The sequence below is a fragment of the Berghia stephanieae genome, chromosome 2 (genome assembly GCF_034508935.2).
Source record: "Berghia stephanieae isolate SIO BIC M18660-M18661 chromosome 2, UCSD_Bste_1.3, whole genome shotgun sequence".
Classification (NCBI taxonomy): domain Eukaryota; kingdom Metazoa; phylum Mollusca; class Gastropoda; order Nudibranchia; family Aeolidiidae; genus Berghia; species Berghia stephanieae.
The window spans coordinates 91,418,448-91,438,612 of NC_088361.1; the positions used below are offsets into that span (position 1 = coordinate 91,418,448).

The 20,165-nt window shown below is 33.6% G+C and overlaps 1 protein-coding gene across 2 annotated transcripts; it reads left to right on the top strand.

Moving 5' to 3' along the window:
• Positions 1 to 608: 608 nt before the first annotated feature.
• Positions 609 to 19,452, top strand: LOC144965835 (acid phosphatase type 7-like). 2 transcript variants are annotated; one of them, XM_078901606.1, is made up of 11 exons: positions 609 to 898; positions 2,048 to 2,205; positions 2,445 to 2,572; positions 4,973 to 5,086; positions 6,068 to 6,160; positions 6,909 to 7,055; positions 8,918 to 8,993; positions 10,106 to 10,229; positions 11,411 to 11,608; positions 12,475 to 12,671; positions 14,542 to 18,730. In XM_078901606.1, the coding sequence occupies exons 2-11, from the start codon at positions 2,088 to 2,090 to the stop codon at positions 14,934 to 14,936; spliced, it is 1,590 nt and encodes a 529-aa protein (XP_078757732.1). In that variant the 5' UTR covers positions 609 to 898; positions 2,048 to 2,087; the 3' UTR covers positions 14,937 to 18,730. The 2 variants fall into 2 exon arrangements, with proteins under 2 accessions (XP_078757732.1, XP_078757731.1); XM_078901605.1 differs by having other exon boundaries at positions 624 to 859; positions 14,542 to 19,452.
• Positions 19,453 to 20,165: the final 713 nt, after the last annotated feature.

Here is a 20,165-nt window from a genome sequence, read left to right on the forward strand (position 1 = left end):
TCAAAGCACACAAACACGCCTTTAACCAAAGGAGATAGATGAAAGTGTGAAGTGTGAACTCGCTTTAATTCCGCGCGAAAAAAAAGTGTCAAACCTACGTAACTTCATCCGCATCTCAGTCCGTACAGTTCGTATAGAGGGCCAATGAAATCGTCACTCAGACGCCCTTTATTTTACTACACATAATATTATTCGCAATATGGTACTTCTCCGTTAACATTTCACTAGACCTTTTTTATCTCTGCATTTCACACCAAAAGACAAGAAATGTTTATGTTATCATTGTTATTGTTGTTGTTGTTGTTGTTGTTGTAGTCGTCGTCGTCATCATCATCATCATCATCATCATCATCATCATCATCATCATCATCATCATCATCATTTCTTCATCTTTATTATTATTATTATTATTAGTAGTAGTAGTAGTAGTAGTAGTAGTAGTAGTAGTAGTAGTAGTAGTAGTAGTAGTAGTAGTAGTAGTAGTTGTTGTTGTTGTTGTTGTGGCGGTTGCAGCTGACAGAATGTCCAAAATCTTTTTCACTACATTTGCTAATTGCTATGTTTGTATGATATGGAATCACTTTATTATTTATTTTTAGTCGTCACGTGACCAATTAATTTTCATTCACAACTGCAAGCCAGCCTCAGTAGTCTAAATGCTTGGCATAAGGCCGAGATTTTAGTGCTGCCGACTGACCGAAATGACTGGACAGAAGGCGAAATCGATCGACCCCAAAACCTTACTAAACAGAGTCAGTCAAGCGTGTTTCGTGGCTATCGTATTTCATACGACGATGTTTCATACTCATTCGTGTCTGCGTTGCTAAGAATATAAAACATACGCTATCTACATTCATAAGTAAGGAATTGCTTGAATGAGAATAATGAATACGGCACGGTAACCTAAAAAATTAATTCTTTGTATTTCATTAAAAAAAAAAACAAAAACAAACATGCCCATGCGAGCTGCGATGGCTTTAATTACCTTGACTTATTATTCTTATATCGTTATGTATGGTTTATAAAAGTACAATGAGATGTTTTCCCAATTTTTTTTTTTTTTCGAGAGGCTTTTCACAGTGACTCACAGACCAATTTAGAGGTTAAAAAATCTGCACATTTACTTAGTTCTCGTGTCCAGCGCACACATTTGCAGGTCTGACTGAGTCTGATATCCAACCGCAACTGTCTTGATTTAACATTGTTATAATGGACAATATTTTACATTCGTTTGAGTTTGAGAGTCTATCAACGATGAGCCCATAACAATTTCGATTGTCAGACCTGCAGATGAGTTGGGACACTAAAGTAGGTACATGTCGGTATATTTTAATATTGATTTATATAGTCTCTTCAATTTTGAATGGAATTTATGATTGATCATTTATTATTACAGTATTAGTATTTCATAATATTTTCCCCGAATGCCATTTTTATCAACATCAAGGCCAATGACCTATTAATTATAATATTGTTTTCTTCAATTCTTTGTGATATTTTGAATGAGAGCATTTATTTTCATAAATGTTTAGAATTGAAAAATTGTATCTCTTGTCATAAATTTGGTGACATGTCATATTCCGACAAGAATGTTTATTGTCATTGTTTGTCTCATGTAAACTGTATCTTTAGAGAGATCTCTCGCTTCTAGTCTTAGTTTAGGTGTTATTTCCTCTTTTTTTGTAACCTAATTGATACAATTTTTTTTAATACCTGGGGATTAAATAGATAAATGAAATATATAAATACAACTATCTTCATTCATCCCCAATAGGATTTTTTGTTTTAAAGTCTATTCCAAGGGAATACGGGACTATCGAAGCCTCAGCCGCACTGTATAACTGCAAATTGAGCTAGGGTGAAGTGACTTGTTCAATGTTACACATTATATCTTTTGGTACAAAGCCGTTTCATGGTGCCCCCTGTTATTAGGTGGACCATAAAAGTCATCACTTCTCTCAAAATGAATTATTTCAACAAAAGAAATTATTATAATCATTGTTTTTAAAAGATATGCACCTCAAACAAATTTTTATTACTTTTTCAGGTTTTATGAAAAGTTATTGGGGACTGATTTCTGATGAAATATGGTATTTTTACACTTCATACTACATTACGTTACAAGTGTGGTCTTGATTTATTGTTGCTGTCATTTCACTAGAGGAAATGAAGAGGAGGATTATAAAAAGTACCTGAAGGCACAAGGTAGTTTAAATATTCTTTTCCTGTTTTATTATGAAAATGTTCTCTTACAGTATTGTCATATACCATCATCATCCTAACTCAATGGTTCTGGATAAATTAAGTTTGATTAAACAGGCAAAATGAAACGTATAAAAAAAGTTAAGAACCATTTTAAAAAATATCTTACTGATGAAATAAAGCAGTGGTATATTATATCTTGCACTAATGTATCTTTTTATTTTTCCTTATTATCTTTCTAGCTTACGTGAAGGATTTTGATATTTCTTCTGATTTGTGTTTGCCAAGACACGTCCATATATCATATGACAATGAGACAAATAACATGAAAATAATGTGGTCAACCATTGAACAATGTAACAATTGTGAGGTAAGGTTGTTTTAAGAATTTGCTCAGGCCAAAAAACTCATATTTACTAGTCTAACATACAAATGCAATTATTGGCTTGTTTCAACATTTTACGTTAGTTTGAGAATGTTCCAATCACAGCGATGGGCAAAATTATTTAATTCTTTATACGTTTGTTTATTTATTTTGTATTCTTTTTGTTTTATTGTTATTATGTTTATTTGTATATATATATATATATATATATATATATATATATATATACTAGTAAAAAGCCCGCAATTTCGCGAGGAAAGAACTATTTTCATTCGATATTGCCAGAATCATTTTCTTGATTAGCTTGATTACGATTAGATGCACATTTTAATCGATGTGCTTGTCATCGCTGCCATGCTTTATTCGGCATGATTTTAGTTTATCCGTCAGTAGATATCAATATCAATAAGTCGCAAGTCTTTATCACGCTTTACTTGGGAGTGCTTTGCACTACCTTCAATACTTCACAAATTAAAATGGCAGCCGAGAATCAAAACAATGGTCAAATTAGGAAATTTTAAACTTTCACAAATCTGTCAAGGTTTGTTCTAGAGTTTTTAAAACGCTTTTATATGATGACAAATTGAATAAATAAACGCCTGACAAAAGATCAACGGTGAAAATACAAATGGAATGAATACTGGGGATGTAGGAGCTTTCGGAATGTCTCCCCTTTACTTAACTTATGTGAGGTCAAATGAAAATCTGAAGCGGACGCGATAAATATCAAGTCCCTGAATCTGTCTACTTTTGGTTTGTTTGGGCTAGAAGCTAGACAACCAATTGACAGTTTGCCGAAACGTTTAACTAAATATTTCCCAGGGCAATAATTATCACATCGATGGCATAAAAACGACAGTAATATCAGCAGTAATATTAGTTGATGTTGTTAATCGGTGAGACTTGTTTAAAATTTCTGTAAATCCGAATACCGTTATGTGATCAAGTGAATTATATCACTATGAATGCCACGATTTGCTGAAAAATGCCAATCTGACAGTTCCTAGCAAACCCCCCCCCCCCCCCCCTTGCTCAGGGATTTCTCTACTTGATGGACACCCCCCCCCCCCCCTTTTTTTTTTTCTCCACGCAACCACATTCCAAAACACACATACACACACAAATATACACCACACACACACACACACATAAACATGCATGCAATGAGAACAGACTACTACTACATAACAACACTGTTCACCGCTAAATCAACACAACGGAAGTAAGGACTCTACTGGACAGATAGAGTTGAGGGTGTGGCCATGAGTGTGTTAGTGTCTTCGGTAAATTTTTTATGATATCTGTTTAATGAACTTTCAAACTGACTTTAAATTATAAAAGGAAATCAAGTTATCTGTTTATCTATCTGTAAAAAATACATTTCTATTTTTCAAATCTTTCAGTAGAGTTGTGCGCCGTATCAATTTTTTTATTGACTCAAATAAGCACAATGTTCTCCACAATGCTATATTTTTTAAAGAAAGGATATATATATATTTATATATTCTTTTTTTTTATTTGGTCACCAATCAAATTTTTATCCATAAATTGTCCATTGGTTCTAAAACGTTAAGAACTTTTTTTATGTTCATGATGACAACCATGAACATCACCACGACCACTTCTCTGTTAAGCAACAATGCCTTGATCCAGAAAAATGTAACCAATTAGTCAATTAGCTCAAATTTGGTATTATCTTGCACTGAACTTGACACTCAGTGAACTCAAATCATAATTTTAAGCTTATCTTATTTAGTGTCAGTAAAATAAATGCTACAATTGAAAAGAGTGGGTTATTAAGACTTCGAATGACACAAATTTTCTAATTCTGGTCATTTTGACTTTGAAAGTTCTTTCCATCTAGTTTATTCCAACATAATACCATATTGACAAGGTGGGTCACATATGTATTTTACCCAGAAGACTGCATGAGTTGTCCTATATATGTAACATGTATGTAGTATGTAAGTTGATTAATCCCTGCTGATGGTTTTTCTCAGATCCACTGAAATCTGCATTTTTGAAGTCAGAGAAGGAATTTCCGCATTAAAAAAATGATTTTCCCCCCAATCAAATGTACTGGCAGTCAGAGACTTGGTGTGTGGTGGAACAAATAGGTGCAGTTTCCCACTCTCCAGAAGTTAGCTAGAGTATCAATGATAGTTTATCTTCTCAATTGCTCTGAAAGTTGGGGTTAGTGCAGTGAAAATGGGGATTAAAGGCAATCCGTCAAAATTTTCCTCTTTTTTCACTTTTTGTTACTATCAGCACTGATTAATGTGTAACATTTCGAGAATGATAACAAAATTCTTTAATTCTTTTAATTTATTTAAATCAAGTTTGTGCTGTGTTGCGTTAAAATTTTGCCCTTGTGTTCAAATGCAGGTCAGTTATGGGACTAATTCATCAGTCATGAAGTCACGATCACCATCTAAACATGCATTTCTTACTAAACATAATAAAAAGGGACTCCAGCATTTATACATGTCAGAACTGCAAGTAAGTTGAAAATGCAAATTATTTTTATAAATGTATTTCTAACTCTTTACAAATTCTTTGTTCAATTTAAAAATAGTTTTTAAATTTCCATTAAAAATGTTGTTTTGCCCTTTTATGGTAAAATATTGGGATGGCTTTTACAGCAATAGTTTAAAAGTGATGCTTAGAGGAATGGTTTTTGATAAAAGATTGTCATAATAAAAACGAGTTTCACAATTTGAAGAAGTAGGTCCTGATACATGCACAGTCTTATCTTTAAAAATCCTGATTAAAAATACTGTTTTGATAACATTTTTTACAGAAAAGTTGGCAAAATCAGGTCATAACTTGATTAGTTAAAAAATTTTATTGATGAAAAAAAAAGTATTTTTCAGATCACAACAACACTATTTAACCTGTTTCAATGATTTCATAAAAGAAGTTAATCAACAAATCATCAATAAAATCATGCAACCAGGACCTCTTTGTATCCAAGGTGGAATCTGTCTGACTGAGACTGCTGATGCGATCAACCTCGCTCTCACGAGTAGAATATTTTTAAAAAGTGGTCTCTTGTATGTTTTGCTAAAAAAGCCATCTTCAGACCAAAATGAGCTGAAAAATTATCATCTCGTTTAAGACCTACATTTAATTTTGCTAGAGATAATCATCCTCATCAGTTGAATTGATGATCTTATTTGGTTTTCATAGATGCTAGAAAGAAGTCCACATTTATGTAACAGTAACATGACGCAGTTTAGGGTTTGAATTTCGACACATTAAAAAGAATCTCAACATTATTGTTTTGTTTTTTTTTTGTTTTTTTTTTACCCTAAAACACTTTTTAATGAAAGGTGTAGTGGTAAGCCACTCGTCTTTAAATCTGGAGGTTAAAAGTTTTAATCTTGGTGGAAACACTTAGTATTTATGACTTGAATAAGATAAAATTGTGACTTTAGTTATTTGGCTATTTATCAATATTATTTTTTGTCATCATTTCAGAATCTTGAATCAAACACTACATATTACTACCGTCCAGTGTGCGGGAATCAGCCATCTGGAATGTTTTACTTTCATGTACCTCCAAATAACACTGTAAGCAAATTCATACCCAATTACATATTATGAGAAGAAAACTTAAAGATTTAAGAAAACTTAAAGATGGCAAAATCTCTTGCCACAATATCAAATGATGATTATGAGTTAAGTTTTCTTGATGAGTGATTGAGATAAACAAGAGAATGATAAGGTAAAAGATTGCTCTAATTCAATATGATTTGCTTTTTTACAAGTGACTGGTATTTTCTTAAAAAGGCTGTTATAAAAAAAAAATACCATCCATTATTTCATAATATTCTATTTTTCATTCTGATGCAACATAAAGATAACCGAAGTATAATCAATGTCATAGTAGCATTTCAGACAGAGATTTCATCTTTATTTTACGCGTTTTATCACTGTTCTTATTGAAATTGCTGCATCAAAATACCAATTAGATTTTATATGGATGGGGAATTTCAATCTCAATCATTTCATTACAAATTTTATTCCAATGTATGTATATAGTTTTAAGATGAACTTATAGAATTTGATTTAAAACAAATGCGTTTATTGGGAGATTGAATATTTTGCCTTAGATTTGAGAAATAAATTAAATTGGCTAATTTTGATTATTTGGATTTTGAAAGTTATTGATACAGTGTTTCACGAATAACTAATTTAAATACAAATGGGCTCATAAAATTGTCACTCCTTTGAGTCAAATAATTCAAATTTTGATCATGTATCACTTTATAAAATCTATTCATGAGGCCAAATCAGACAAAATCTAATGATTTTTCAGGAGGTGGCTGACTACCTTGTGTTTGGTGACATGGGAGTTGTAACACAGTCTATCCATGAGGTTGTCAAGGAAGCACAAAGTGGACGTTATACAGCTGTCATCCATGCTGGGGATATTGCATACAGTTTATTTTCAAAGGGAGGAAAGGTGATTTTGTGACATCAGTTGTTGGTGTGATGTCTCATTTAATAATGTTTACATGAGCTTTTATATAGCAGCAGCAGTGCTGTTACTCATTTTACACTTGAATGCTGTGAGCGAAGGTGAATAAAGAGCCTTATCCTTGGACTAAACTTTGTGCAACTTATGTCAGGACTCAAACTTACATTTCGGAAGCCGCATGTTCTATCACAAGACCACAAAGCTGCAGAAGCCACCGTTTAGCAGCAAATTCAAACACTGTAGAGATGGCATGCCATGTATAAGTGATAATGACTGCAAAATTTGAGCCTCATGTCAATTCTAATGGCACTTCACAAGCATCACCCAACTCAGCTCATCTGGGAAGGAATGCATCATCCTTGAAAACATTGTGGTTCTGAAAAAAATGCCATGTCCAAATTAAGTTTAGCACTTACAACCCCTTTACTCATTGAGGCTGTTACAAGATTTTCAATGTTATAGGTGGCCGAGTGGTTAAGGCATAGGGTTCGAGGCCTACTTCAGGTACTTTCATTTTTTTTTTCTTGGGCAAGATTATTAACCCCAATTTGCCCACTTTTGACAACATGGGTAATTCCTGTTGACATCCAACATTTGTTTTGATGGATAATCTATATTCCTCCACACAACCAACAATGCAGCCTGGAAGGGTGTAATTTATATTTTAATAGTTAATACTATATGCTGCTTAATCAAATGCTTTGATTTTTTTTAACGGCTTGCTAAAAGAGTTTTCATCTCTCTTTAACGCATCACTCATTAAGACTTATCAACTCATAATTATTATCAAAATAAGTACACTGTTTTTGCATGACCGTCATTTGATATATCTCACTACTCGCATAGTTGTGGCATTAATCATTGTGGCATACTTTTCCAAAATAGAAACAACTGATTTCTATCCCTTTAGTTTTGTGCCATGATGTAAAAGTTACTCTATTTTCTGTATTTGTAATAAGTTAGCTTTTCATCTCTCTTTAATGCATCACTCATTAAGACCTATCAGCTCATAATTATTACCAAAATATCTACACTGTCTTTGCATCACTGTCTATTTTACTCTATTTTCTGTATTTGTAATAAGAACTTTTCATCTCTCTTTAATTCATCACTCACTAAGACCTATCAGCTCATAATTATTATCAAAATATCTACACTGTCTTTGCATCACTGTCTATTTTACTCTATTTTCTGTATTTGTAATAAGTTAGCTTTTCATCTCTCTTTAATGCATCACTCACTAAGACCTATCAGCTCATAATTATTATAAAAATAACTACACTGTCTTTGCATCACTGTCTATTTTACTCTATTTTCTGTATTTGCAATAAGTTAGCTTTTCATCTCTCTTTAATGCATCACTCATTAAGACCTATCAGCTCATAATTATTATCAAAATAATTACACTGTCTTTGCATCACCATCGTTTGATATATCTCACCACTCGCATAGATGTGACATTAATCATTGTGGCGTACTTTTCCAAAAAAGAAACAACTGATTTCTATCCCTGATGTAAAAGTTACTCTATTTTCTGTATTTGTAATAAGTTAGATTGGATTTGGCGGAAAGGATGTACATTGGAGGGTTTTTTGGAGCTTAAGTTTGAAATTATTGGTTTGTTACATTTGTTTTGGTGAAACTTATGATATTATATATTATTTAATTTGCTTTGTTTTGCGTTTTTGAGTTAACATCTTAAAAGTTTTTGCTCTAATCACTCTTTTACATTATCCAAATTTGTACTTTTGAGTATTTAAAAAAAAAGTAAGCTGAGTATGTTTATGTTGTTTTTAAATATATATATATATATATATATATATATATATATTTATTTTTTTTTCAAGGTTGGAGATGACTTTATGGATATGATTGAACCTGCAGCTTCATTTGTGCCATATTTGACATGTCCCGGAAATCATGGTAAGTAGTTTTTATTTTGCACTAACATTGAAACATGATGGTAACCATCTCCTATGGGGCTTCCAATAACAGTTGGTAGAGCACTCACTTCACACTCGAAGGGACCGAGATCAATCCCAGGTGCAGTTGAGATTTTCTTCTCCCCCCCCCCCCCCCCGCCCTCTCCACCCAGCAGTGATTGGGTAGCTGGGTCTGTTAGATCAGGTGGAAAAAAAGCAGTTGCTATTGTCCATTTCACACTATAGAAACTGGGATAAACTCCATACTCCATGGGCTTAATGGCTCTGAAGGATTATTTTTAAAAATAAGATGCATTGTTAAACAAATTTATGAAGATTACTTGCTTTCTAGGTATACTGATTACTTCTGAAACCAAAAAGATGATAGAAAATCATGCTTTTGGGATTACATAATTTTAAGAGAGTAAAGTCTTTGGTGTCAGTCATATTTTTATTTTTTATGAATGATGTATTTCTTCCCATGTAAATCATTTATGATTCAGATGTCTTTGTATATTTTTTAGTAGTCCTTTTTGAGCCATTAGGTCTGTGAAAGCCGGAGTTTATCCCAGTTTCTATAGCATGAAATGGACAATAGCAATTGCTTGCTACCCTCTGGATAAGATGCTAGTTTATCACAAAATAGATCTTGCCAGATCTCTAACAGACAGAGCAACCCAATCATTTCTGGATGGACAGGGGAGTCAGAGAAAAATCTTGACTTCACCCGGGATCGAGCTCTGTCCTTTTGCTTGTGGAACCATTGCTCTACCAACTGAGTTATCAAGACCCCTTATGTATAAATTTTGATTATGTGTTTTGTTACTTATAATACGACAAATGTGTTACCACTTTTACCAATTGTCTCTGCGAGCAGGTGATTAAATGTGCTCCCAGAATTCCCAAAATATTCTGAATAAGTACACAAGATAGATAATCCCATATTTATTTGGTTAAATATTGTATTATTTTTGTATTATGCAAAAAAAACAAAAAACAAAAAAAAAAAATCTAATTAAATTTCATAAAGATTATTAATGTAATGGCTAATTTGACCATAAAATGATGTTGGTATGTTTTAAAGTTGTTTCCCTTTTCTTTATTTTTTCACAGAGATTGAGAAACATGATACTTTCTACCATTATCGACATCGATTTTCAATGCCTAACAGTGACTGGCCAATCCCAATGGATAAGATGTGGTATAGTCTAGACATTGGACTAGTTCATTTCATTAGGTAGGCTATTTGTTGTCAGCCCTTACCCAATATTTTTGTTGTCATTGTTTGTTTAAGTAATTTGTTATTGTTTGTAATTTCGTTTATTACTTTTCTCTGGCTATTTGTTACCTTATTGTAATCCAGTCTGTCAGTAGAGTGGGGTTTTTAATCACTCTGTGCGAGACCCGAGACAAGGCAAATTGAACAGTGAGGGGGTTTAATTGCATAATAAACTCCAACATATTTTCAAAATCTTTCAATTTTCTTATTATTATCATCGTTTTTCATTGCTTAACTGATTTGCCAGCCAACTTGTATAAGATGTGATGAAATTAGACATAAAGAATTTGTAGACTGGGTATCTCAATAGATCAATTTATCGAGCACTCACTTCACACACTAACTAATGTATATTGATCCCGTGTGCAGTCAAGATTTTTTTTTCTGACCCTCCCTCTCCCTGTCCACCCAGCATAGTTTTGGGTAGCTGGGTCTGTCAGATCTGCAGAAAGTACTTTGTAATTAACTAGCGTCATATCCAAAAGATATATACTCATCTAGTGGTGATGAGATGTCAGGAAAGATAAGTCTTTGCATTGAAATCTAGATTGTCTAGATGGGTCACATATATGCCTTCATCGGTTAGAGAGAGTTTCATTTAAAACACTTTAGTTTCTTAATTCATATCATTTTGCCTTTAAACTTAATTTTCATCATTAAGATAATTCCAACATAATACCAACCTGACATGGTGGATCACAAATTAAATGCCAAGTTTTACCATCTAAATTGGGAATCCCGCCGATAGCTCAGTTGGTAGAGCACTTGCTTCACGGGCCTTAAAACGGGACTGATATCGATCCTGGGTGAAGAGAGAATTTTTTTTCTCCACATCCCTGTTCACCCAGCAGTGATTGGGTATTGGGGGTCTGTTGGATCCCTTTGCGTGTGAAGTGAGTGCTTTACTAACTGAGTTATCAGGACCCCCACTCATATGAAACTTGTAGTCAATTTCTAATCATTACGATGGAAAATAAATACAATTTCTTACATTGCAAAAAACCCTAAGTTCGATTTATATCATTTAAATTCTAAATTCCTTATTTAGGGGTAAGATTCATTCCAGCATGATACTGTTTTGAGACGGTGGGTCACATTTTAATATTTCTTTTTTTTTTTCTCTTTTTTTTTTCTCCTAGTTATTCGACTGAAGTCTTTTTTACCAACAATGGAAAATACATCAAAGCTCAGAAAGAATGGCTGCTGCAGGATCTGGAGTTTGCAAACAGTAGACGTAATATTACCCCTTGGATCATTGCATTTGGTCACCGACCACTTTACTGCAGTACAAGGATTGGAGATGATTGTTCTTTAGAATACTCCAAAGTCAGATTTGGGTAATAAAAGATAACCAGTTTTATATATGTTCTTTCAATCCCTAAACATCTCATTCCCTCTCTCTCTCTCTCTCTCTCTCTCTCTCTCTCTCTCTCTCTCTCTCTCTCCCTCTCTCTCTCTCTCTCTCTCTCTCTCTCTCTCTCTCTCTCTCTCTCTCTCTCTCTCTCTCTTCTCTCTCTTTCTCTCTCTCTCTCTCTCTCTCTCTCTCTCTCTTCTCTCTCTCTCTCTCTCTGTCTCTCTCTCTCTCTCTCTCTCTCTCTCTCTCTCTCTCTCTCTCTCTCTCTCTCTCTCTCTCTCTCTCACACACCTTCAAGAGAAGCAAACTGCTGCAGGTTGTCTGCATCAAAAGTTTTTCTGTTACATCCAGAATTACATTTTTCAAAATGGGAGATTTTCCACTTAATGCTTTGATTTGATAAATAGAATAGAAATAGAAATCCATTCGAATTTGTAAAATGATTTTGACCTCTCAGATATTTCTCTTTAACATTAGACCTGGCTGTAGATTTGTTTTTTTTTTTCCATTTCTTGTGTCATCAACGTAGGTTTTTTTTTATTGCTAATTCTCATTATCGTTCCTTCACCTAAAAAAAACCTTTAAATCTATTTTAAAAAAAGATTATTTGCTTAATTATCTTTTAAAATTTATTAGTCTATAGCGATACCCTATGTAAATTTCCAGAGATGGATAAATAAAGTTCCTCTTATCTTATCTTATTTTCATCTTTGTTTCTGAAATTTGTTCTCACACTAAATAATTAAGTGAGCACTCTGCTTAGCCTTGTAAATAATTCTTTTGTGGAATTTTTATTTATATATGATCTTTGTAAGTTTTAATCACCATACTTGTCTTCTACCTCATCAGCCTTGAGAGAATATTTTACGAATCAAAAGTGGACATTCTCCTCGAAGCTCACGAGCACAACTATGAACGGTTATGGCCTGTTTATCAAGGGAAAATCACAGACTTCTCGTATAAAAACGTCGATTCCCCTATTCAGATCATTACTGGAGCTGCTGGGAGTCATTATGGAACAGATCATTTTGTCAGGGGAGATCAACGTAAGAGTAGTTTGATTTTTTCCTTTATCTTTTCACTTTAACTTCATGGTCTTGTGCTATGATACCGTAACCTTTGTAAAATAGTAGTTTGACACTGAACAAAAATTACATCAAAATACAAGGCTGCGACTTCTAAAAGAGAACAAATCATGAGTTGTAATCAATACCTCAACCGGCGGGTGGTTGGATGGGAGCATCACCCTTGAATCATATACCTATGATGTTCGCATGGGTGTACGATCTGATAGTGATGTCGTTTCTTCTTCTCTTTACTAGCCTATCCTGCTTCTTTGGTTTGTGATTGTATTTTTGACAGGGGATATTTTTTTTTCTGTAAATCTTCTGCCTGTTTGTTCTTGGTTATTTATAATTTAGCTTATGATATCTTTAGGTTATGATTTTGATTTACATTTGTACTATTTTTGTTAGATTGCTTGTTTTTTTGTTTCAGCGGTCTCTCATATAACCTCAATTGTGTTGGAAGAGACCTAAAGCAACAAACAAACAAAAAAAAATACCTCAACCAATAGGATAATTTTTTTCTTTGAGCACTACTGACAACTCACTAGACAGTTCACTTACCTTAAATGACGTAAAAATACATATTAGGACTAGTGGTTTGAGTCCCTCTGTGGGTGGCAAAATGTTGAGTCTGTGGAAAAGGCCTTTGACTTCGCTAAGGTGTAAAAATGAGTGCCTGACAAGGAACAAATTGTCATTATTTTAAAAAAAAATTGTAATAGCCCCTTACTGACATATTGTCTGGATTTACTGTGAAATGTTACTGTTGGTTTGAGATCCCTTGTAAAGTGTTTTGAGCACATATAGTGCATGTAGCACTTTATAAGAGAGCAAGTTTATGGTGGTTTTAAACATTATTTTATGCTATCAAAAGAGATTTTCATATAAAATCAAATTACTAAAGATTGTTTTATCATATTTGATGACGTCAGATCCTAAACGTTTGCAAGCACCATCGCTGCTGGCAGTGTAAGTGAGTAAGATAAGTCAAAGGATTGAATTAGTATCATATAATGTAATTTATAATTCTTTCAATGTAATTAATTCATTTTGATTGTTTTATTGCTCCTTTTATTTGATGTTGTTGCTGATTACTTCATTTGGAACTCGAGCGGCTTCTTATGATTGGTGTATACCCAAGTTTCTTGGTTGTAGGTTGAGTATTACCCAGGCAATCAGATCACTAGTGGCTAACTTTGCTATGATGAAATTCATACTTAATTTTGTTATGCCAGCCATTTCAAATATCTGCTCATCTAACTTTTGCTTCCAATAGTTGGTTATATCTGCAAAGCAGATTAACTGATGGATACTTCGACAGTCCTTGTCCTTGCTACCTTTGCTATCTCTCTAGATCATATGTCTTTACAGTGCTACTTTGTTTTCTTTATACACAATGGGTCTATTTTGTTTTGCCTGGGCGCTGCCTATAGTCTTTTTCTGAAAGTGAAACAGTCGGATAGATTCATTTTTTGTTTTATCATTTTCTTTTTGGTTGAGAAATGATATTCTTTTCCATTGTAAAGTTCCTCTCAGTTATACACTAACCGTGTCAACTATGTTTTCTTTTTATTATCCCTTCTGATGGACATCTTGTCGATGTGTCATTGTGGAACTTTTCAGTGGTTTTAGACAAGCTACAAGCATATATCGCTCTTGGATCTACTTCTGATCTCTGTTGAACTAGTCCCCTAAATCTTTTGATTACCCTAGCATCTTCCTTTTTATAGTTGCTGAAATGACCTTAATAACCTTCCCACCCCCCAACAAAAAATAAACAAAAAAACAAATGTTATTAAGCTTCTATTCTTAAAGTAAATTAAATATTTTTTATCATTTTTCTCCTCAGCAAAATGGTCAGCTTTTAGAGTTGGAGAACCTGCCTTAAACAGCTACGGGCGGATGCTTGTTCAAAATAGATCCCATATTTGGTGGGAACAGCGTTCTGCTCTGAACCATTCTGTTATAGACGAATTATGGATCATTAAAGATGTAGGATTTCAGCGTTCAGCCAATATCACCTATGTTGAACATCTTCCACCAGAATTAGACTTAGTCGATGGGCTTGTGCTTATTTGTGTAGGTCTGGTTGTTTCAGTTTTTTGTTTTAAATTTGTTGTACAGCCAATAAGGAAGAAGAGAAGAGGAAAAAATCAACATGCACCATTAGCTCAAGACGATTATTTAGAAGATGAGGAGGAAGAGGAATTCTCTCAACACAGTTATCACACATCTTTGATATGAAGATGATACTTCCAATGTTGTGAAATGAACAAGTGCTATTAATTTAAGAAAAAAATCGCACACAAAAAATAACCCCAAATCAATGCCAAATATTCATTATTTATGAATTGAAATAGAAACAAGTCAAAGGTGTAAATCTAAAGATGACACTCTTTAAGAATATTGCATGATGAGTCACAGCTTTTCTGTTTAAAATGGTAAACGATACAGGTCTGTTTCAAGACAGTTTTATGGGTGGTTGACGGATGCCCTACAAAGATAGACTACCTCTTGGATCTTCCTTCTATTCTTTCTTTTAACAAGATGATGACTTATGCAAATCTGTTATCATTTTAATTTAGCTATGTTTGTCTTTTATTTAGGTCTAAAGTGTCACAAACACTGGTTTACTCTTTAAAATAAAAACAAATCATTGTGGGAACAAGCTCTATAATCAATATCTTCAAAACTTGAACATACAAAGAGGAAACTTTATGAGGCAGTGTGAACAGTGTTATGGTCTTTGTTTTGTCCACAAGAGGTACAGAGTTCAAGTCCCCATCCGACTGTGTTGCCTTGAGCAACTCTTTTCATGGCACTGTACTGTTGCTGATGCCTGGGTTATTCCAGTCTTCCTTGGACTTTACGCTTTCCTCATTTTTCATTGTAACTTCTTCCTTTGACTATTAGGAAGTAAGTAATTCAAAGAGTAATTTCTTTAAATATACCACTCATGCATAACCTGTAATTTATCTCAAATGGCACTCCTTGATTTGAATACGGCTTTATTAAAGTAAGGGACTATTCACATATTAGGCCCTCAAAATTTTGCCCTTTTTGACCCCCCCCCCCCCTCCCCCTCCCGTCCCCGTTGTCATCATTGTCATCCTTGACCCCCTCCACCAAAAGATGACGTCATCATACAAAAGAAAGACAGAGAAACTTTTTTTCGACACTCCCTTATTTATTTTATTGTTTGTTATGTAACATTACATTCATGAGTTAAATCATAATATTATTATAAGGGATCAGCTTAATGGACATGATGGTATTCAAATGAAAAAAAAAGGCAGTCATGAATCAAATGATAAACATACTAATCAAATTAAAAGTAAATGTAAACAATGATCTATTCTCTTTTTTTTTTTTTTTGCCAAGTACTGTAGAATTGTTTGTTTTCGAAAGTACAGTATATTATATTTTCTTTATAATTTTTTCATCTTTTTGTTATTTTTTGGAATGCTATTTTGAAGGTTAAATGGGTACATTTTGGTGACATCATCTTTGGTCTGACACCCACCACTCCCCGTCCCCTCCCCCATGTCAACATTTGGCAGATTGGCCAAAAAACTTTCCTCCCTCGCCTAGCTGATGACGTAATATATGAACACTCTCTAACGTAATGAGATTTGGTTATTTATCTTCTGCACCCCATGGCGCCTTTCAACTAAAGATCAAAAACCAACTTTCTACACCAACTGGACTGCTATGATCTATGTTTATTTTGTGTGTGTGTTTTTTGTTTGTTCTTTTTTTGTTTTTTTTTTTGCCTTGTTTCCAAATATGTGAGCCTCTGCATCAACCTGGTATTATGTTGGAATGGACTAGGCTACGAACACTGAGTTTAACTCGCTCAATCATCAACCTTAGTCCTCTACCTCTGTGCTGTGCAATCTCCCAATAGATTTTTGGTTCTTCTCAAAACCAAAAAAAATAAAAACTCAAAAAATGAAGTTAGTAGAAAAGTGCCAGAAGACAATAGAGAATAAATATTTCGCGGAGATGGGAGATCGAACCCACAACCTTACTACTGATATGATAACCTAAGTGCCTGCTCCACTCACATTTCTAAAAAAATGAATATAGGGAAATTGGCATGAACGCAGTTTTCAATAATATGCATATAATTCATCTCAGAAAAATGTAAATATTGATGTGGTAAAAGTAACCACAGTCAACTACTGAGTTATTCAGTGTTAGGGCTGAGTGAATTAAAGTCAAAATGGTCCGAATTCGGAAGTTTAAGTTTAAGTTTAAAAGACAAAACACTTTCTTTTCTGAATGCATTTGTTTTAATTTAGATTAAATTTGAGACAGTCAGTCACATACGTCTGCACAGCCCAGCACTATAGAAATCAATATTCAAATATATGTGATCTAGTGGTATGACACTCGCTTTTGGATCGGAAGGTCCTGGGTTTGAATCTCGCTCGGCACATAGTTGAAACCTTGGAAAAGGCTCTTTACTCACATTCTCGCTCCGTATTCCGGTGTAAAAAGAGTACCTGGCCATTAACAGCATTTTCTCAGTCAGTCCTTGTAAAAGCGCTTTGAGCATGTTTTGTGGATATTGCGCTCTATAAAAGCTCAATGTAAAAAAATATATTTATATTATACTATTTGTAGAATCTACTCAGGAAAGGTGAGCAGCAAGTGTTGTGGAAGTATCAGACGTATTACTTTTACAATTTTGTTATTTATTGCATATTTGTCATATATGGTTGTCAATATATTATTGTTGATTTGGTCCATGTTTTGTTTTATTAATATTGGAATTGTCGATTTCTTTTCAGCATTATCTGATATATTTTTTCTCTAATTTCATATTTTTTTGAGCTCTTGTCCATTTATCAAGTTTCATAGTCTAAGTCAAGTGTTGATTAAAATTTGTATTTTTGATATTTGAAATTGTGGCATTACAGATTTTCAATATGCTTTGTTTTCCTACCTCATGAGTAAAACAGGACCATATAAGTAAGGGCAACAAAGTGGAGAGATAGAGAGAGCGAGAGATTAAAAAAAAATTTTTTTTCCTGTTTAGTGCCCCCTTTTTAACACATTTGTGACCCATGGTATTATTTCCGGATGAAATAGGTGCTGGAAACAAAGTTTTTAACCACAAATATGAACCTTTGAGTTATTCTACTTTATGTATGGTGGAGAATACATCAAATTTCTTACTTTGAAAAACACTCAAAGATTGCATTTCCTATTATTTTACTCCCAAATTTACTTTTCTCTGTCTCAATTCATCCTGCTGTAATACCGCTTTGAGACGATGGGTCGCATTTTAGAAAATTGAAAAGTTAGCAGGGGATAGGACTGTATAGGACAATGTCTTCAAAACTCAGACCCTAAGAAATAAAATCCCAGTGTCTCACTTGGAATTGGATCTAGACCTCTTGATCCAAAGGTGAGTGACGTACCACACTACCTTTACTTTTGTAATATACATTTTATTTGTTAAGAGGTGGAGTTTATCCCATTTTCAAGAGTGCTAAACAGAAGGATAAAATGCAATCTAGATAGAAAGGTCTATAATGAAATCAAACATTGTCATGTCATCTTTGTTATTACTATTTCCTAAATCCACTCTATGCAATGAAGCAGGTCAATTATTTTATCTTGGATGGATATATTTATTATATATTTATTTATTTTTTTGATGCATTTTGGAATTAACGTACAGTTTATGTTATATAAGTCATGACGTATCTTCTACACCTGTTTACACAATACCATTTTATAACGATTATACAAACTAAGCATTACTTTGTTTTTGTTTTATTCTTGTCATGAAAATGCCAGTTAAATCATATTATTACTGTCATTCATACCTACATTCAGTCTGATATGATTTTTTCTTATCTCATTGTTGTCATTATAACGCCGTTCCACTAAAATTTTGTCAATATTAATCTTATGGTTATCCCCTTGTTGTTTGTTATAACATCATTCTACCAACAACTTCTCATTAGTTTTTAAAGAATTGCTTAGATTGATACTAAGCTGTAAGAGGCTGTGGATTGTAAAAAGTAATGAACAAAAAATGAAGAAAACAGCTTCAAAAAAAAAAAGAATGGATTGTCAGTGATGTATTTGTTTTTTATTGTTATTGGCTGAGAGGGCTGTCAAGACGAAACGTTCCGTGTTTGGTATTTTGCTTTTTTTCAAAGCTGATATAGCGGGTGGTTGGATGGGAGCATCACCCTTGAATCGTATACCTATGATGTTCGCATGGGTGTACGATCCGATAATGATGTCGTTTCTTCTTCTCTTTACTAGCCTTTCCTCCTTCTTTGGTTTGTGATTGTATTTTTGACAGGGGATATTTTTTTTTTGTAAATCTTCTGCCTGTTTGTTCTTGGTTATTTATAATTTAGCTTATGATATCTTTAGGTTATGATTTTGATTTACATTTGTACTATTTTTGTTAGATTGCTTGTTTTTTTGTTTCAGCGGTCTCTCATATAACCTCAATTGTGTTGGAAGAGACCTAAAGCAACAAACAAAAAAAACAAACAAAAAAAAAAAATTTTTTTTTTAAAAAAGAAAAAAAAAAGCTGATATATTCATTTTTGTTCATTAATTTTTGAAGAATTGTTAACATTGTTCTTTTACCCGTTCTAAATATAATCTTGAATCATTGCCTAACTATTCAAAGATGGATGACGGCGGAGCCACAAGTGCTTCTCCAAAAACCAAGTGGTCGTCCATTTTATCTGTTATCGCATATTAAATTGAAGCTTATATTCAATTTCACATTGTTATTTATTTCTTGAGCTTCGAGCAGCAACATTTACATTGTCTCAGTTGGAAAGATAAATTATGATGATGATCACAGGCTTACTTAAAATCCAGACAGATGAAAGAAAAAAATATTTGGGACCTCTAGTCGGAAAGTAAAATCTTGAGAACGTATAATTGTATAAGTTTTACATAGCTGTAATGATTTTTTATTGGAGCTAGAAATGATTACTGGGTGGGGTTCCTGGCCTTCCATAGTGGGCAGGGGGGGTACATACTGTGTCTTCTATCCCCTTATATCTGTTTTCCAACATGCTTTCTGTCTTTGTCTTGGAATGAGATTTCTTGGTTTTGTCCTGGCCCTGGCCGGAGTCCTAGCTGGGAGGGAAACAGTCAAATGCGTAGTTATTGTTTTGGGAGATGATATTTTTTTCCTTGTAAATCATCTCTCTGTTATGTATTATTATCTTTGTTATTTTGAATTTATAATGTAGCATTTGAGTGTATTCCTCTTTGTTGGATTTTGTGTTTGTGTCCGGATGAGACTTATATGTGATCTCAAACTAAGTACATTGGTGGTATGCTCTTGGAATCTACATCTGATCCCTATTTGTTCCCAGTTCCCCTTTGTCTTACTTTCTCTTGGGTGCTTTAATTGTAATTCTAGAACTTTTTACTATCTCATTTTCTTCCTTTTTACTGGCGCTGATATGACCTAAATAT